The 20,068-nt window shown below is 43.7% G+C and overlaps 1 protein-coding gene across 5 annotated transcripts in view; it reads right to left on the bottom strand.

Annotated features, from left to right (window-relative positions):
• The window catches only part of haf (leucine-rich repeat and fibronectin type-III domain-containing protein hattifattener), a 66,526-nt gene extending 47,263 nt beyond the window's left edge, over positions 1-19,263 (bottom strand). For 3 of the 5 annotated variants that reach the window (XM_071681780.1, XM_071681779.1, XM_071681777.1), the window contains exons 1-3: positions 18,758-19,262; positions 1,636-1,972; positions 1,022-1,237 (exon numbers count right to left, since the gene is read on the bottom strand). In XM_071681780.1, the coding sequence (XP_071537881.1) occupies positions 1,022-1,237; positions 1,636-1,971 (552 nt within the window). In that variant the 5' untranslated portion in view covers position 1,972; positions 18,758-19,262. Of the gene's footprint in view, positions 1-1,021; positions 1,238-1,635; positions 1,973-18,757 lie in introns of all 5 variants that reach the window. The other 2 variants (XM_071681776.1, XM_071681778.1) reach the window with 1 other exon arrangement.
• Between the last annotated feature and the right edge of the window lie 805 nt (positions 19,264-20,068).

Genomic DNA, 20,068 nt, shown 5'->3' on the forward strand with positions numbered 1-20,068 from the left:
TCTCTTTCAGTAGACTGGAGTACTGATGTGTTACTAAGGTCTTGGAGTTATCTTGCAGTCGTAGAATTTGGAATTATTCCCATAGACAATGGCATATTATCAGTTAAACGGCAAACAATGAAAATAAAGCTATATCAGACTGGCCACAGGACCTCAGTGCAATTCTACACTTGAGGCAACCCAGAAAATCTCAGTTTAAGTCTGCAAGTTGCAACAGTTTATCGAGGGATTATTGCCGACGAGGCGTTGTGTCCGGACGAGTGATTGGAAATGTGGGTCACGTGATGGGACTGTGTGTTCTTAAGGCCAAGACGATTTTCACCAATCATACTTCGTCTTCGTAATCATCGATGACAAGGGTGTCAAGGCCTGTTGGCCATATATGGTGATGGCATCATCTTAGTCGTCTTGACAAGTTTGTCAGCCCAGAAGGGCTGTGGAAAATGTGTCATTTTAGGGAGTGTGCATAACTGATAAGATATCCTATCTCCATCAAAACAACTTTGGAATTTATTCACACCATTCTGTCCCACACACTGAGAAGAGAAATGGCCCCCAGGAAAAGGCTTTGGAGATATGAATACAGACGAGATTAACATATTCAGATTACTTGTCTGTAGAGGTTTACGTATGCAGACACGCCGGACTGAACGATAGAATTATAAGTATTTAGGTAGAGTGTGGAGCAGTTTGTGAGGCTTGGCCATAGATGACTGACTCTGGTCACAATACATTATACAATGTTCGTCTTTTTCCTGAAGCTCCCTTACAAAAAATGGGAAAGGAGATTGGGAGCAAAAATGCAGAAAACAATGTTAAGCATATCTCTGGCTACATAGGGAAGAGAATTATAAGAGAGAGATGGACGGGAAAAGGATGAGAGAGGATCACCTAAGACAGAGATGGACGGGAAAAGGATCAGAAAGCGTCATTTAAGAGAGAGATGGACGGGAAAAGGATGAGAGAGCGTCATGTAAGAGAGAGATTGACGGGAAAAGGATGAGAGAGGATCATGCGTTACCTTAAGTGTGGAGAGCCGGAGATCTTTAAACGCTTCGTCGGGGATGTTGGTGATGTGGTTGCCGGAGAGGTCCAGGAGCTTTAGTTTCTTGAGGTTGGCCAGTGCTACGCTGGGCACCGTCGCCAGCCGGTTATCCTGAAGGTTCAAGTTCTCTAGCGTTTCCTCCAGGCCCTTGAAGGCGCCCGCGCTGATGTTGAAGATCCCGCACGAGGAGAACTGCACAGGAGGGAGGGGAAATAGTGAGGTATACAGTACGAGTGAAAGGAGCGACCCGTGGGGTGAAGACTATCTTATACATTACATATATAATCGTAGCCATAATGGAGTTCCTATCTAACCCAAAGTCGATATTTGTGAGGTTAAGTCATCGACCACAGTCGAAGGAGGAGATATGATATCGATATGTAATCTACATCAAAATGCAATAAATTCTTTTCAAATCTATACATATTAATTGAAAGGTAATACAGAACACTACATTTTACTTTCTCATAACCAGGACCTGGGCGGTAGGACACCCATCCTGTTATATAACAGCAAGAGACGCAGTATACTGGATGAACCCATGGTATAACCTGCGCCTCCCATAAACACACACAGACACACTCCCTCACCTGGATGTTCTCTATGGTGAGGCCGTCGAAGGTTCGATCGTTGAGGACGCTGATGCGGGTGTTGTTGACATAGAGAAGATCGAGCGGCACGCTGGTGGCTCGCTGGTGCAGCACCGTCATTAGCAACGTGAAATTCACAGCCGAGCACTGGATGGACAGCTCATTCTGCGGGTTGAAGGCGCACAGACACGATCCGCTCAGCTCTGTCACCTCCCTCGGCCACGGGCAGTGGGACCTGACGATGGTACTGGCCAGCAGGAGGTAGACGAGTGTGTGGAACACACCACCTCCTCCGCCTCCACTGCTGGTGCTGCTGTTCCACGGTAACCAACCCATCCTGACCAGGAAGATACAATGACTGTACTAAACTATCTGAACTATCTTACAGTCTGTGTGTGTGTGTGTGTGTGTGTGTGTGTGTGTGTGTGTTCATTGTTAAATCAGAATCACGAAAACTCACTGTAATTCATGCGTGTGTAATTTTGCCTTTGTGTTGACCCCCCAACTCTTAATCTTTCGTCATCCTTAAAAATTGTCTTAAAAAAAAAAAATGTCCAGAGCAAATCAGTTTAGCAAATTACAGACTCTCAGAATCCAAACATCTCAGCGAATGTTCTGTTATTACTGAGCGAATGACTTCGGGCTAACAATCAACGAGCGAACAACCGGCTGGCTGCCTGGTGAGCTAGCTGGATGGTTGGGTGGCTGGTTTGGTAGCTGGCTGGCTGCCTGGGCTGGCTGGCTGGCTAACACAAGTGGCCATTATGACAGAAACACAAAAATCACTGGACCGGTTCTGAAAAGTTCCACTGTGGAATCACATTTACGGCCAACACCACCTAGCGGTTCCATCAAGCCACCAGTCACTTTGACGTAAACACTTACCATCATTATCTCTGGCCGGTATGCAAGCCTTGGACCCTGGCCTTATCAAATTACAGGCTGCAAACTGAATGATAGGGAAAAACAAAAAGGAACCGTGCATTAATATTCATAAAGAAATCGGAGAAAAAGTGACATTTCATGACACCTTTGTAAGGACTGGAACTAGCGGGCCACAGCAATTCGCCCGTGATACACAGTTATCTTAAAATCTTGATATTTACCCAGACACTTGGAGTGATGTAAGAAATAATATGGCAAAAACCGTAACACAAATGTGCTTTGATGGTGCGAGTGTGGTGAATGAAAGGGAAGATTAAGAGACTAAATTGTGTATGCGGACAGCGTGCCACAAAAGTTTAAAAAAACTGTGAGTTAAATTTCATTCCATGGTTCAGTCCACTGACAGCACGTCGGTCCCTGTATACCACATCATTCCAATTTACTCTATCCCATGCACACCTTTCGTTCTCCTGCATGTTCACCACTCAAAATCTTTTTTACTCCATCCTTCCACTTAAAATTTGGTTTCCCTCTACTGAATCGTATATCCTTTTTACTGATATATATATATATATATATATATATATATATATATATATATATATATATATATATATATATATATATATATATATATATATGTGTGTGTGTGTGTGTGTGTGTGTGTGTGTGTGTGTGTGCCCTTCTTACAGAAGCATGGTTCGGTGGCAAGGTCGGGCTGGAGTGGTTTCGTTAGGAGACAGAAAGAGAAAACATCGGAGGCAGGTTCCTCACCGACCACTGGCACGAGGAAAGGCAGCCGGAGGGGGACCAGAAAGTAGGACAAACGTAGTAGTACTTCTGGACTCATGATGGGTGTGTTTAAAACTGGTGTAGTGATGATGGCCAGGCTCAAAAACTGGTTTAGGGTAGTGATTCCCTTCGTCGAAAATTAGCAGGACTATAACTTAAACGCTTCCTTTATCACACACACACACACACACACACACACACACACACACACACACACACACACACACACACATTCATAGATGGAAATCGCCAGTGTAGAAGCCGTCTCCCTCCACACACACACATATGGTCTAGATATGGGTGCCAGCGTCAGTGACTGGTTTATTATAGAAAAAGATACTAGAGAAGGAAGGAAGGAGTTCTTGGAGGCCTGAACCAGTGTTACCATACATTTCCTTTCGTTTTCACCGTCATTTGGTGTCTGTCCTTCAAGTCTGTACATTATTTCATGTTTCACTTGCCATTGCTTTAAAATCTTGGCATTTCCCTACATTTCTTGCTGATTTCCCCTCACTTTTTCACCCTCTTCATTTCCCTTCCCATTTTCCTCGTATTCCTTATTTTTCCGATGTTTTTCATCATCATCTTTTCATTCCTTCCCTCTTAACATTGTTAATCTTTTTTCCCTGTCTCTTTTTTTTTTCTTCTTGTCTCTGTCATTCTCGTGCTCTCGCTCCTTGCCCACCTTTTCCTCACACTTTGCTTACTAGTTACATGTTCTCTCCTTCATGTCCATCAGGAATGGGAGTTTTCGGTGTGTTAACAAAGTCGACACACATTAAGTATAAACACCTCCATTCTCCCATGACCAGTGCTCTTTGCTGGTGATCCATTATCTAAAAAAAATGATATCCAGTCATCTTTCATAATACCATTCCTGAATACACATTATTCATTTGTGAACTTGGAGCCCACAGCGTAGTGGAAGCTTACCACTGAAGACATAGTACCTACCACGTGTACAATGGCTTGACCATTGGGGACATAGTACCCATCACGTACACAATAACATGACCACTGTAGACATAGCAAGCACCACTTACACAATGGCCTGACCACTTAGCAACATAGCAACCACCACGCAGACAATGGCCTGGTCCACTATGCCGCTGATACAGGTCAGGAAATATATATATAAAAAAAAAAGAATGACATATTCTACTAAGGAGGGAGAAAAACTTGGAGTTGGCGACATTAAGGGTGTATTGTTAGGTCTCTTGTCTCGTCTGGTTGTGTAACTCGATCATGAGACGTCAGAAGTCACTCATTTAATTCCTCCAGATATAAGAGAGACTTTTACTTTCAGGTAGTGTGGCCAGGAAGCATAGCTTTATAGTCTTAGCTTTGGTGTTATCTCACTTAGCTTTGTCTGGGTGTTTGTGTTCGCCACTGGACCGTGGCTTTCGTTGTCTGATGTTTCTGTCTCCTCACTATATATATATATATATATATATATATATATATATATATATATATATATATATATATATATCGTCACCAACAAGACTCCCTGTAGCCTGTGTGTGTGTGTGTGTGTGTGTGTGTGTGTGTGTGTGTGTGTGTGTGTTTGTGGTGGGGCTGAGGCCACAGCTTGCGGCAGGCCAGCGTCCGGGAGGAGGACCAATCACATTGGGTGATATCCAGGCATGACTTTGTCTCCCTGCCGTCCCTTTTTAACCCCCCCCCCCCTTCCCGCCCACACACACACACACACACAACACACACACACACACACACTTACACTCACCTCCTGCACACTCAACTCTCACACACTCACCTCTCACAAACTCCTCTCTAACACTCTCACCTCCCACGCCCTCAACTTCTACACACACAACCCTTACTCCTCACACACTCTCCCACATACACTCGCCTCCCACACACCTCTGTGCTCTGCATATCATGTACACGAGCGGTAGTGAGCAGTGGCGTCCAATGTCTACCACTAGCACCCTCAGCTCAGGATCCTCCTAGCACAACCTTTGCCATATTACGGTACAGCTGCAGCGTCAGACACGTCGACGATGATGGTGTGTGTGTGTACGGCAGTGGGCGGACGAGCGGAACCCAAAACATGGCAGAGCGAAGAGAGACACCATGAAATCTTGATAGTTTCCTCATACTATATGTTTCAATGGAACGTATTATACAACAAGAGCATATATATATATATATATATATATATATATATATATATATATATATATATATATAAACACATACAGTGTCGGGGAAGCCTGCACTAACCAGGTCTCCTGTATAGCCAGTCATTAGCGCCTCGGGAGGAGAGGGATTGGAAAGTTACCGTCAACTCATCAGTAACAAATGTAACACAAACTTGGCAACCTTCTCATCTAGGTCAACACGTCTGGTGAAGACGTTTCTGTTCTTAGCTTTTGATCCTAAAATGTCAAGTTGTCTTCATGGGAAAAATAGGATATTGATTTATTGATTAAACAAATAGTACTCGCAGTGTTTGTATTGTGTGTGTTGTGTGTGTGTGTGTGTGTGTGTGTGTGTGTGTGTGTGTGTGTGTGTGTGTGTGTGTGTGGGTGGGTGGATGGGTGGGTGGGTTTCTGTGTGTGTTGCGGGGTGAGAGTTTTACACTTGTGTTGTGCATATGTACCACCTCCTTACTCTTGTGTGTATATATATAAGCACAAACAACTCCCAGCCTAAGCCAGATGACCAATCATCGACCAGCCCTGAAGGGGAGGATGAAGACCTGGGTTAGAAGTGGGTCGACTACCACACCCAAGACTCGGACCCATGCAGGCCCGCCCTTCACGTCACGAGCATCAGAAACACCCTCGGCTCAACAGGAATTCATCTCCATTCGACCAAATCCTACAGCTACCAGTTTAGACTCCACCAAAAACACTAACCCATGCCGTCCATTCTGAGACTTAGCTGTGAGAAGTTTAGAGACGCCCCAAATCTCTTTTCATTAGAGAAGAAAAGAAGAGAAATATTCGTCTTGAATACTCGTGAAACGGTCCGTTCCACCGTTCCAAACGTCTGGCTCAAGCGCCTCGGACACTGTCTATCCTAGACATGTGGTTAGACCTCCTAACACCACGTAGGGACAACGTCCGTACCAGATATGTGGTTACAACGCCTGACATCCAGGTCGTGACGACCCGTCGTGATGAAGGAGGTCGTGACCTCAAATGATGCATCACTTTCCTGACCTGCTGGAAAAATCTCATGGAAATCACCTCTCCTCCTCCCCCTCACTCTTGCCTCTGTCTGTCCGTCCGTCTGTGTGTCTCTCTGTCTTGTCTAACGTCATAGACTCGCAGGAGCTCCAGCCACCTTGATCTCTAGGTCGTTCGTTTTCTTCAAAAATCTGGAATATCAGGCTCCCTCGATCGACCCCTTGCAACATGTCTCCTTTGACCTGTGAAATATGAGGAGGTTCCTTCGACCCCTTTGAAATATCAGGCTCGCTCATGCTTTCCATTTCACAAAACATATTCGTTATAAGGTATGACTTTTGGCTCTCTCTCTCTCTCTCTCTCTCTCTCTCTCTCTCTCTCTCTCTCTCTCTCTCTCTCACTGCGCCTCCTGCGCCCAGGGGGAGGTGGTGTAGGTCAGATGGTAATGGGAGAATGTAGGAGTGTGCCACACCCGTTGTCTGGACAAAGAGGCCGGGCGAAGGTGGGGGAAGGTAGGAAGTGGGAGAGAGAGAGAGAGAGAGAGAGAGAGAGAGAGAGAGAGAGAGAGAGAGAGAGAGAGAGAGAGAGAGAGAGGAGCATGCCTGGCTGGGCAAACTTCTGTCATCTAGCACGATTTCTGAAGCAACATCTGTGGATATCATGGTCTATAAAGCCACTGGATCATTTTTCCATATATATATATATATATATATATATATATATATATATATATATATATATATATATATACACACGAGCAAAGTGAATATGAACGCGCACTTTCATAGAACATACAATATATATATATATATGCAATATATATATATATATATATATATATATATATATATATATATATATATATATATATATATATATATATGTATATATACACAAGGTTTTCGAATCTTGGTAAAGGTGATTTACAGACGAATATGAAATAGTGAGAAGAAAGAAGCAAAGGACAGATAAGGTGAGAGAAGCTTTAGGAAGGAATAAAAGCTTACAAGTTTTATAAGGCGTGCACGAAGGCATGAGAGAAGCATGAACCGAACGCTAATCAAATCTAAAGAATACAGAGCGGCTGAGCCACAGAGGTTCATATACAGGTCATGATCCTGACAGGAGGTGTGGGGATGGAAGTATAACAAAGACGCGTATGATGTTCACAGATGAAGGATGACACATGGGTCAGATTAGCCAAATATTGGGCACGGCTCAGACGACCAGATTGATTTGGACCGAAACTGATGTAATGAGTGGTAGATTTTACTGAACAATATCTGTATGGTTAACGAAGTAAAAAAAAAATGTATCATGACAGACAATAAGATGAACAAACTCCATTGGAACAGTGTTTCGTGTGTAGTTACGAGAGCAGTGAGGGATGCAGGAGCCTATATATACTCATCTTTCGAAAGGCTAAGAAATGGGGCTTTTGAGATGGTTCGAAAAGGCTCAGAACTAAGGCTATAGGTATGGTTCGAAAGTTTCAGAAACTGAGGCTATAAGTATGCTTCGAAAGGTTCAGAATTGGTGTTATAAGTTCGCGTTCATAACTGGATCTGGTCTGGAGCATAGAAAATGAAGTTGAAGTGTTTATGTGCATCTATAAACATACGGGTCTGGCCGACTGGAGTAAATGGACTGGAAATTATGATGAGCAGGTGAAGTCGGGAGAGGCAATTAGACTGGATCGGTGGAGACGAGTGGAGGAAGGTGGTAGGGTACTGGCAGGCTGCCAGTCAACAGTCAGGGATGAGGAAAGGAGCAGGGGAGCAGGGCAGCAAGGTCCTTGGATGGAGGCAGGCGAGTGTTGTGTAAGACACTGAGAACACTGATAGACAGACTCTCTCTCTCTCTCTCTCTCTCTCTCTGCTTTAGTCACAAAAAAAAATTTCTTTTGCCATCAAACTGTGAAAATCTGATCACGTGTTTTTTTTTATTCCTCGAATCTACGAGAAATAAAGGAATGCCATTTCTGAACTGGTTCAGAAATCAGTATCCTAAAATCCAATCTAGAACTAGAAACCAGTAGGTTTCGATTTTTTCCCCTTTTCCCTTTCTAAACTTCTCCCCCTTTTCCTCCAAGCTCTTTCTCTTCTCTCTTCCCTTTTCTCTGCTGCGTCTACCCCATGACCGCGCCCGAGCCAGGCAGACGTCCTCCCCAGTGATGGCCTGCCGGTGGCCGCTCCCACACGAACACCATTTGGTTACAGGCAACTGAACGAGTCGGCCGCCCAGTACATTCTGCTTCCTAGAACCAGTTTGTGCGCTTGACCCGGGCTCGCTGTGGAAGAAGAAGACGCAACGGTATAAAGGCTCTGGTGCCGATGAGATTTAACCCTCTCCTCAAAGGGAACGTAACGGGAGATCGAAAAACGAAACGAAAAGAAAAAGATCTTCGTTCCTTCTGTCGTCGCGAGTCAGGGGTCACCAACACTTCCTCGCGACCTGCAGCTATGCCTCCCATAAGCCAGGGTAGTCAGCCTCACCCAGACCCCGCAGCAGTACGAGAAATCTTCACAGAGTCCTGGTAGATATTCACGGAGCCTTGAGGGCCTCGCCGTGGATCCTTACAAGATACTATGGAGCCTCTAAGATTACGAAGGAGCTCTAAAAACACATATGGTCTACAGGAAGCCTCGTCCTCACAGATACCCAAAGACTGCCATATAGGTTTCACAAAGCCTGCAACACAGGGTCTTGATGAAGCGCCACAGGACACTGACGACTGCCATATAAGTTTCACAAAGCCTACAATGCAGGGTCTTGATGAAGCGCCACAGGACACTGACGATCGTCTCGAATTACACGTCACTTCGTAGTCTTTTGTCTTGAGTTCGACCTTCGTCGTGATCATGACAGACATAGAGGAAGGAAACGTCTCAAGAACACAGTGCAAGACAAAGCGTCACAGGAACACACTTAGAGAGGAAACAGAAAGGCAAAATGAAATGAGGATGAGAAAGAACCGGTGGAAAAGAGAAATAGAGGAAGGAGGAGACAGAAAATGTCATAGATAAAAAAAGATGAGGAAATACATAGAAGCTCGACAAAAAAGATAAAAAAGACAAGAAATAAACGAAAGTGAGAATAATGAAGAAAAGCGTAATGGAAATAACAACAATAATGTGAAATGGCTTGAGACTGTAAAAAAAAAATCAGATATCTTAAAACACGACAATAAAAGTACGAGCTCCTCAGTGTCTTCTGAAACAATTCCATCTGACCCAGCATCACACACTTCAGTTTTTGTAACTAAAGTTCAAGTTGTGGGCAGAATACTTTAAAGAGTCGTTAAGGAAGTAGTAAAACTTATGTCTCTGAGTTAAAGATAAGACACACGTTTTTGTTATCAGGTAAGACATAACAATGTGAAGAACTGTTCTTCTAACGTTGAGGAAAACGACAACCCGTTTTACCCCAGCCAGAATTTCAGTGGTATGGGGGTTCCCCGTCGGTCGTACTTGCTTCAGCTGAGCTTCATAACCGTAATCCAGTATGGCCGTCAGAACGGGTCTACCCGAGTGTCCTTAAGCCACCTATTCTTAGGTAACTCGTAGGTACACGGAAAGTTATAATTGCCACTCCGCGCCTTTTCTTAGGTCCGCCAGGGATGAGTTACAACTGAATGATGTGAGGAACTCCCATGGTTTTCAGTGATTCGATTCCAGTAAAAGATACTCTCTTATGTATAATGATGATAACAACAACAATAATAATAATGATTATAACAATAATAACAAAATCAACTTTATCTGACCAGTCTGATCAAATACTACTATCATTATTATTATCATCATTATCATTATTATCATCATCATAATGATCATCATCATTAGTATCATTATCATTGTCATTAAAGAATAATGCAAGCAACTGACTGAACCTTGAGTCTGTTCAATGGGACTTCTCAAAACACAAGACGCAATACATTTTGCCTGGGATGTCTCTCCGACTCTCGGTACCAGCCTTATAGCGTCTCATGTCCGGAAGGTCAAGTTTTCGAGTACTGACCTGTTGCGGAAGGGAGTCCAGACCAGTTTTGCCCTGGGCGAAGTTGAGCAAGCCGTGTCACCCGGAGTGGAGACCAATTGGACGATCTGATCGCCATGTTGGGAAGTGACAGGCAAATCATATGAAGAGCTGAGCTTGAATAGACATATACACTGTATATCTTGTATCCTCTTGTCTGTGGGGGAACTATGATCGTCATGCAAACCCACCTTGAAATGTTGGCGGCTTCATATCTGGCCTCAACACTGGCCGAAGCAGGTTTTATAACTGGAGGGAACCTGACCAACCCTTAGTGTCTGGCTGTAGTATATACTAGCTCTCCAGATGGTTTGGAGTCGTGGCATTCATCACCTGAGGTCATTTACTGGGTCTCCTCTCCCACCTAGCACAAGGAACTTTAATAGGGTGTCAGGGACTTCTCTCTCCTCTCACGAGGACTCTCCTCACCACCGGTAACCCAGGGCGAAGGAGGAACCACACCACCCCCACAGGGTTCACGAAAGGTGGCATTTCGATGCTTCACGTACACACACACACACACATATCGTCTCCATAAACGGGCTCACGGCTGAGTGAGAGCGACCGTGAGCAAGCAGGTGGTGACTGCGTCAGGTACACGCGAGCCATGGGAATTTATTACGCACGTAAGGTACGTATGGGACCACGAGGGAGGAATTCGGTACACGTAGGGCACGAAGGAGTGGGGTACACGGACGGTACACGATAGAAGAGTTTCGTAGACGTATGGTACACTAGGGAATGGTAGGGTACATGTATGGTACCACGAGGTAGGTGTACACTTTTAATATCTACCGTAAAACTGAGGAAAACAATATAATCTATCTAGTGCGTTGCCATGCTGGACAATCTGCTCGCAGTCCATGAACTGGATGATTTCTATGAGTTTCTTGCTTTAGCTACGACCTCTCGGCCTTTTTAGAAGGGCACTTGCCAGAGCCAAACTTGGCACATACATTTAGTTGTTTTTTCATATCGATCTGTCGTGTTGAATCTACGCAGAGAAAAATGAGTAAGTAAATGTATATCTAAGGCTAGTTTGAAACAACACACTAGAACTGCTATGATTCAGAGAGAGAGGAAGAAAATCCTAATTAGTCGTCAAAAACCCACAGTTATCAGCCGTCTCAGAGAGGGACCTCGATAATACTTTGGCGACGTCAAAGCCAAGAAGAGAAACTGATAATAGATGTCAAGGACTTGCCCGAGGAAGAGCAAGGTATATAGGTATTAAAGCCCGTCATATCAAACCTAAAATGGCCCATAGGTTTATCGTTTCCGGACCCATCTTTTCTATCATATGAGGTTATATACATATATATATATATATATATATATATATATATATATATATATATATATATATATATATATATATATATATAAGAGAATAGGTCGATATCTGATTTTTGAGGTAAATCAAATAAGTGTGAAACGGGTGACTTTCGTAAGAAAAAAAAAGATAGAGCAAAAGTTTGCACAGGAAGTTCGTCGTTCGTTTCACCACGAATGATTCCTCATGATCCTTCTGCTGTCCTTTATCTCCAGGCCAACTGATGGTTGACGTCATCCCTAACCTGATTAAAATCTTAGCTAGACCCCTGACGGAGGCAGAATGCTCAGAAGATACCAGATGTCTGCTATGACGCCCAAGTGAGTGGAACTGATTTCAACACTTGCTCTGGGGACTGGATGTACGTATTGGACCTCAGCGCTGGATTTTTAAGACATGGTTTTAATAAGTGGATTTCAGAGGTGGAGTTTACGAGGTACGTTCGACGGAGCAAAAGTTTCAGACTCACTACCGAATGACTTCTGTTTTTCAGCTGCAACACCTGAGATAACAGGACACAAGAAGTTCACTGAATCGCCAGCATATAAGATGATCGAAGGCAACACCATCGTGGTATCTGACCAGAGCAAAACGTCTTCAATGATCTTCATAGACCATATCCACCGCCAAGAATACTGTAACATGACGTTTCGACAGTTCCTTTGGTGCTCGACAGGTGATGAACACTTTGAACAAGGGTGATCTTTAATAAATGTTTTGCTTAAAACATGACAGATGTTCAGGTGCACATGTGTCATGAACCTTAAGCAGTGGAGCTCTTTCCCTTAACATTTGTTTTGTCTATTGCTCGACAGGTGTTTAGGGATCCTTGGAGTCAGTTCCCTTTACAAAGGCTTTGTTTCGTGCTAGACACGTGTTCATGAACAGAAGAAGAGCCCCCTTAAATCCAGAAGACCTTTCCTGTGACAGGCTGTATTTCTCAGTGCTTGACAAGTGTTCAGGTATATAAAATCACACCTGACGGACCCCGGAAACCTTTCAGTTTGTGGATGTTCTTGAGCACTTCCTGCTAAATCTGTCTACGTTTCTATCTCGGACATATTCAGAGAGGCCGCCAAGCTCACTCACCGGACGACATTGAGGAAAAAAGTTGTTGCAGAGTCTAGTCTGATCTCACTCTCTACAGGCACACCCTGGCTTCTGTCCAGCCCTATGCCCACGCACTGTCCAGATGTAAAGGTGAAACACCAGAACTTGCTCTGCTTTGCATAAGGTTATAGGAATGTAAACTATGAATCAACAGAACGGCATGGAGAGGAAAACTTTACCTGAGCTAACATTGTCATGATGGTGGTGAGGTGAGTCGATGCCCAGTGCGATGTGGTTCTCGAAATGGTCACAGAGGGAGCTGGTGTTGATTTTACCAGGGCGACAGCTGAACTTACAGGTACACAGCATGATACATAGAACGCAGTACAACAGAACTGTACTAAGAAGACCCACAATACACAGCATCCTGGGGCCAAAGACCCAAGGAAAAAGGTAGATCAAGCAAGGTCTAAGAAAAGAAAAGCGAGAGATGTATATATATATTTCCACTTATCCCTCGTTTTAAAGGGAAGTGCCCAGGACACGGAGGTACTCACTCCTTGGTTTTACTGGTTCTCCAGTTGCCTGGCTGCAGCCTACTGTTAGAACGCTGTACACTGAAGTGCATGGGAAAGAGAAATTAAGGGAAGCCTGATGATCCACGATGAAGACAGGTGCTGTCATGAAGTTACTCATGCTACTAACAGGATAGTAAACATAAAGGCACCTGAATGAAGTTTTTGTATATAAACTTCTCGTGTTGCCGTTATTGATGGCTCACGGAAACAAGACGAAAGACAAATAGAAAAAAAACAAGAGAGTAAATCCAGAAAGTCTCAAGCTGCAAAGTATGATAGATTATCTGTCACAGTAAACACAATAATGTGTAACTCTGAATATCTCTCAGCGGACCTTTCTTCAGGAACACACCTAAATAACAAGGACTTCATGGACAAAGCATCAGGAGCAAGAGCCAAGCGAGGATCTTTTCTTGGTAGCTTTCAGTCGTCTGTTCCTGGCGCTACCTTGTTGACATTGATAAAGAGAAGAGCATGATGCAGGGGACAAAGTACAAGCGCACAAATACAAAAGAAAAAAATACAGATACATTTCTAACGCAGAGTTGAAGTCGCCAATATTTTGAAATGTCACGAGGTTTCTCTGTAGTTAAGAGTATGGCGTGCAATTCCTCTGGAGTTAAAAATAAGCCAGTTATACTAATGATGGGAAAATGCGCTCCACTGATCTTCCTGACAACACTGTTCCATGGATCCAAACTTCCTTAGGTGGTGTTTTACACTCTCGTAGATTTCCCTAATTTTGGCTCACACTGAGTGGCAGTTTTTTCTTGAACATCTGTGAGATTCTAAAGTCCGTCTCCTCTGACAGAATCAGCAGAATGATTCATCACATGAATTTACTTTTCTCTTGATCAACACAGGTGTGCATCTGGAGCGCTATGATAGTCCAGTAACTATCCACAAATACATGAACTGTTTCGATCCTGTTCGAGGCTTTGATTCTCTCAAGTGTGGATGGTTTTCGCGGGGGATAAGGGAGGAGATCATTCTCTGAGTCAGTGAGTCGTACTCTCGCAAGCTTTGTCTTAGTTTCGTAAGCGACCCAGATCCCGCGTTCTCTTACCGTCGCATACACGATCATATCGTCCCCGTCCACCTGCTGACGTAATGCCATACGTGCCATTGTGGAGTGGTGCATTGATAGCGAAGGAAGGTCAACAGTTGCATAATGCTATACGGAGTTCTTGGTCTAAACCAAACCACAATCTGTCGGCGAACCTCTGGTGGGCTGAGTGGTGTGTTCGGCCCCAGGCGATGATGGTTCACCGACCAGCTGGTACACGAGCGATAGTACAAACACCACTACACAGATAGTTATGGTAGTAATGGTGTGGTACAGGGAATGGTTTATGGATTATAATGACACCTCGAGCGAACGACGTCGAATGCCCCCTGAGAAAGGTAATTGCACCTCTTATATAAGATTAGGTGGCTCGCTGGTCTCGTTGCTCGGGTTAAGATCAGAATCCTCTGTAGACACTAACCAATCCCAGCTAACGCTACTTAAACTGTGTAATATACGCCTGGTGTTATATACGGCCATGTAAGGAAGAAGGAGTAAATTTCCACGAATGCATTCACAGTTTCAGAGTAACAACCACAACATGGACTAACAAGCGTAGATGCGACCCTCTCTATATCGACGAATATGATTTCTTCGTTTCCTGGAGGAGTTCTGGTGTCAGCCATTCTCCTCCGTCATTTCCAAATAACAGGAATCACACACTCTTCTGCATCTTATTCTTCTGAGTTAGTTAGTAGTTGGATCAACACAAAAAAGTGGAACACATTCGTATCAGATGCTGTAATCTGTTAGAGATTTCATGTAAATGTCATAAGGTAACTATTCAAGCCGGGGAAGTGCTCAAAGAAATCTCGTATCTAGAAACACATTCAATAGCACTTAAGGGAAAGTTTAGTGAAAATATATCTTGAGCAATGAGTGTAGATGATGCTCCTGATGGTTATTAAAATATTCAGTGGTACCAGTTCCGAGTATGGATGACCTGTGAAGATCCTCAGGGCTGTGAGAATTTTCGTAAAGTCCCTTGTAGCCCCAAAACATGCAGACTGAGAGATAGTCACAAAGAGGTAATTAGATTCTGTGATATGGTGGATCATGATTATTTTTGACCTTGGGTAATCACTTACTTTAACCTCCTTGGTACATAGTCACTATAACCTGCTGGGTAATTAATCATTATAACCTACTGGGTAATTTATCATTATAACCTGCTGGGTAATTAGTCTCAGTAATTTGCTGGATGATTACTCACGATAACCTCCTGAGTGATTAATCAGTAATCACTATAACCCATACTCCTTTGGCTCATATGAGTCCTTGTCGCTCTAGGCATCACAGCAACTTGGAAGTTTGTGGCCGTCGTCACCAGTATTAACCTGGAAGTCCAGTGATAACACAGGGGCTCAGTGATAATCCGCAAGTCAGTGATAACCCAGGAACTCAGTAATAACCTTTAGCTTTAATGAAAACTCAGAGGTTCATTGATAGCCTCAGAGGTTCAATGATAACCCCTGGGTTCATTTAGACACCAGAGGTTCAATGATAACCCATGGGTTCATTTAGACACCAGAGGTTCAATGATAACCCATGGGTTCATTTAGACACCAGAGGTTCAATGATAACCCATGGGTTCATTTAGACACCAGAGATTCAATGATAACCCACAGGTTCAGTGAGTACCTCGAGGGTCAGCAATAGTTCGAGAACTCAGTGACAACCGAGAGATTCAAAAGTGAGTAACGTAGAGTATGATACACCACATAGTCTGTGATCCTGTACACAAGCAGGATTTTAGTTCTTTCATCAATGTTTCGAAGTGTTTCGATCTGTTCCTGAGGAGAAGTGCCTTCTGATTGTCTATCTCGTCTCCATCTGTAGTGATAGCATGGGAGGAGCCTTCTGCTTTACTTACTATCTCGTCCCCGTCTGTATAAATGAGGACTATAGGATGGTGTCACTTGTCCTCCAGCAGATACCCTCGTTATGAGCCAACAAGTCTTTTGTTATCCGTCCACTCCAGGTACCGTCCTCCAGCAGATAACCTTGTCATAGGCCATCAGGTCTTTTGTTGCTTGACTTTCTCATGCATTCCCACGTGTGTGTCCGCGCACTGTCATGGCAAAAAATTCTCCTCGCTCACTCAACTCCGTTGTTCAAGATACAGCTAATCTCTCTATCTGTCTTCTCATCTCGCTTCGGGATGATCATCTCACGGGAGATTCTAAGCAGGTGATGATTACTGAAGATAACCCCTCGAGGCTGGAAGCTCCTGAGATAACCAGCATCACAGTAATGGGATTATGTTATTACAAAGAAGTCCTTTTTTCTTCTTCCGAGGCACCCGACCATCACCACTTAAGTTATCACACATCATATCTCTAGTGGTACTGATGATCATTAAGGGTGCTTTCCAGGTTCCTGGAAGCATAATTACGTCTTTGAATAGTGCGAGGGTGGGGTTCCATACTCATGACTTCCCCTCCATCTCTCGTGTGTGTGTGTGTGTGTGTGTGTGTGTGTGTGTACAGCACCAGACAGATAATATGGCGAAACTAATAAGGGGTAAACGCCCAACTACTGACCCCTAGCATTGTTAGTTCTTTATCCTCGTTTTCCATCCCCTTCGACGTTTTCTTCCTGAATCCGACGATTCAAAGGAAGACTGGCCGTAAGCTCTGGTTCATATGGGTGTATTTGCTCTACTGGGTCAAGGAGGATAGTGATGTATGATGATTATCAATCCAATCGTTAAATCTTCATTACCTTGTTGGGTATCCTTCGAAATATCTTCTATACATCAGATGTGCAGAATGATGCATATTTTGAAATGTCTTGCTGAATGTATGTACCAATAAACATATCTGGAGTTCACTGATGTACGATGATTTGGATTATCAGTCACTGAAAATGTGGATATATCCTGCAAGGTTTTCCCTCGCAAGCCATAAAAACATTCCAAAGGTCGACTCATCTTCCTCTCATGCTGAGCCCTACCGGGTCCTCGTCAAGGATAAGACCTTTTTCTACCTTGTACTTTTCTTTTCATCATCGTACCTCCATGTAAAGTTCACGTACCGCCCTCGCCGTCTTACCGCCGTGTAAAGTTGACGAACCGCCCCCGCCCCGTACCTCTACGAAAAGTTGACGGTACGCCCTCGTCGTCATACCTCCACGTAAAATTGACGTACTTGCCGTCGTACCTTTAGGCAAAACTAACGTATCGCCAAGAATAGGGGCTCCTTCGTACCAGTCACCACTGTACTTAAAGACGCGATATCGTCTAAAAAACTATATGGCTTAGATATTGTAAGACAACCTGCGCTGCTGCATGCAAATAACGGTATTCTAGGGTGTGTTAAAGTAAGTTTTTGGAAGATGATGAAACTTTGCTTAAAGAAAAGAAATGTAATTCTTTAGGGGATAAACCCTAGTGTTTTCTATGAATGTGACATATAAATACATAAACAGACACGCTATGATGTATATACGATCGTAATCACGGACAACCAAACACAAAAACACACAAAAAAATCTCCCTATAACCACACGCACAGGCTGACAGACAGACAGACAGACAGACAGACAGACACACACACACAAACACACACACACACACACACACACACACACATACACACACACAAAACTATGCACAAGCCCTTACACAAAAACCAACCCCTCGCACCAACGCGCACAAAACTTCACACAAACATACAATTAAACATACACGCTCATACTCACATACAGAACCCATCACAAACACATCCACATAAACAAATACACAAACATTTGCATATATATATATATATATATATATATATATATATATATATATATATATATATATATATATATATACTCAAAAACCTCGACAAACAACCACCTAAGGCTCACAAACGTATCGCCTCCTCCCTCCCTCCCCACAGAGATAAAAAAAAGGGGCACCCACCCACACACAGACACAGACACACACACACCCAAACAGTATTCTCCTTAAGCCACACCCAGGTGTCAAGGCAGACGTCTCCCGCCTTCTTACTAAGGGCAAGAGTCCACCACTAGCAATAATCATGGTTCCCCCTCCCCCCTCCCCCACATCTGTCACTCACAAGCCACCTCTCTCAAGTTTCTCTCATGAGTAAACCCTTTACATGCATCACACAATGAGAACAATTGGGTTTACGTAAGGTTTACATAAATCTGCCTATATTATAGGCCTTGTGGCACTATACACACATACTAGTGGGTGAACTCTACTCACTCTGCACGGTAGAAAGGCCAGTAATGTCTTGATATTCACAGCTCGTATATTCCTCTTCTCGTCATCGTCAAGAAAATTCCATTGATGTGGTGGGCACAAGAGAATAGAACAGCTGATGGGTAACGGTGCTCAGTAGGAGGGTGAAATGTAAAAGGGTCGGCGCCGTATGTCCACTTGGGGTTCACTCACTCCTACGGGATTCCGGAAACCACTATCCACATCTTCCAGGAGCCTCACCTGATTCTTTTATCTTTTCCTCAGTCCTTCTAGGAAATTATTCCTCACTTCTAACTTTCCACCTTCGCCGAGTATCCTTTGACTTCGACACAGTCTCTCTGTTACATTCGTCTCGTGAGAACGCAGGTGCGAGAGATTATTCAAGGCTGGATTTAGTAGAGGGCCAGAGAGGAGGAGGAGGGAGGAGGAGAGGTGGTGGTGGGGGGTGGCAGCCGGAGCGCGGAGAGCAACACGTGCACTTACTACCACGGTCGGCAAGGTACTAACTGTCGACGGCAACGGGTGGGCAGCTCGGCCCGCCGTCACACTCGGACTTTGGCCTCCCACTCCTTAGGGGGGTGCCGGATACCGCTAGACAACCCAGGGAATGGCAGATGCCGAGTTCTCCATAATGGTTGGCTTCATGCTTCCAGTGATTTCCCTTTCATTTGACAGATTTAGTGGTATCTTATGGGATTTTAAAGTCTATTTGTACGCGTTTTTGAATCAAGAAATGATCTGGAAGAAAAATGCCCTTTGAAAAGATGATCAATCCACTTTGAATAAAAGGTCTTGGATCTAATGGTTTTCGACTGCCAGCCAATACACTGGAAGTCATTACTTACGTTAATCTAATACTAACAGATGATTAACCATTTGCCGAAGTGCTTGTTCCATTTATACGTTTGTTAAAGTGACGAATATTGGACTATTGTTGATATTCAGGTCTGGGACATTGAAGTCAGGTCCATAGCGTTTATTGATAAAACTTAATGCGTTTTTGTTCACAAACCAACTTAAATGTATACGAGAGAAAAAAAAATGTATTCCACAGACCTTCCTCACATTGATATACTCGTAATTCATGCTGTGTCCTCCACAACACTTGGCTCCTTAACGTCTGTTGACGATGGCAAAGCCTAATCGAAGGTGGCTTTTTCGCTCTCGGTGATGCCATTTGCGGCACTAAACAGACCTAGCAACACTTTAATAAGACTAGCAACACACACATCTCCAAGAATACAAGATTCCCCCCCACACGATACACATAATATGATCACAAAGGAAGAAAAAAAAAAAAAAGAAAATAGCGAT

This window comes from Panulirus ornatus, chromosome 33 (genome assembly GCF_036320965.1).
Source record: "Panulirus ornatus isolate Po-2019 chromosome 33, ASM3632096v1, whole genome shotgun sequence".
Classification (NCBI taxonomy): Eukaryota; Metazoa; Arthropoda; class Malacostraca; order Decapoda; family Palinuridae; genus Panulirus; species Panulirus ornatus.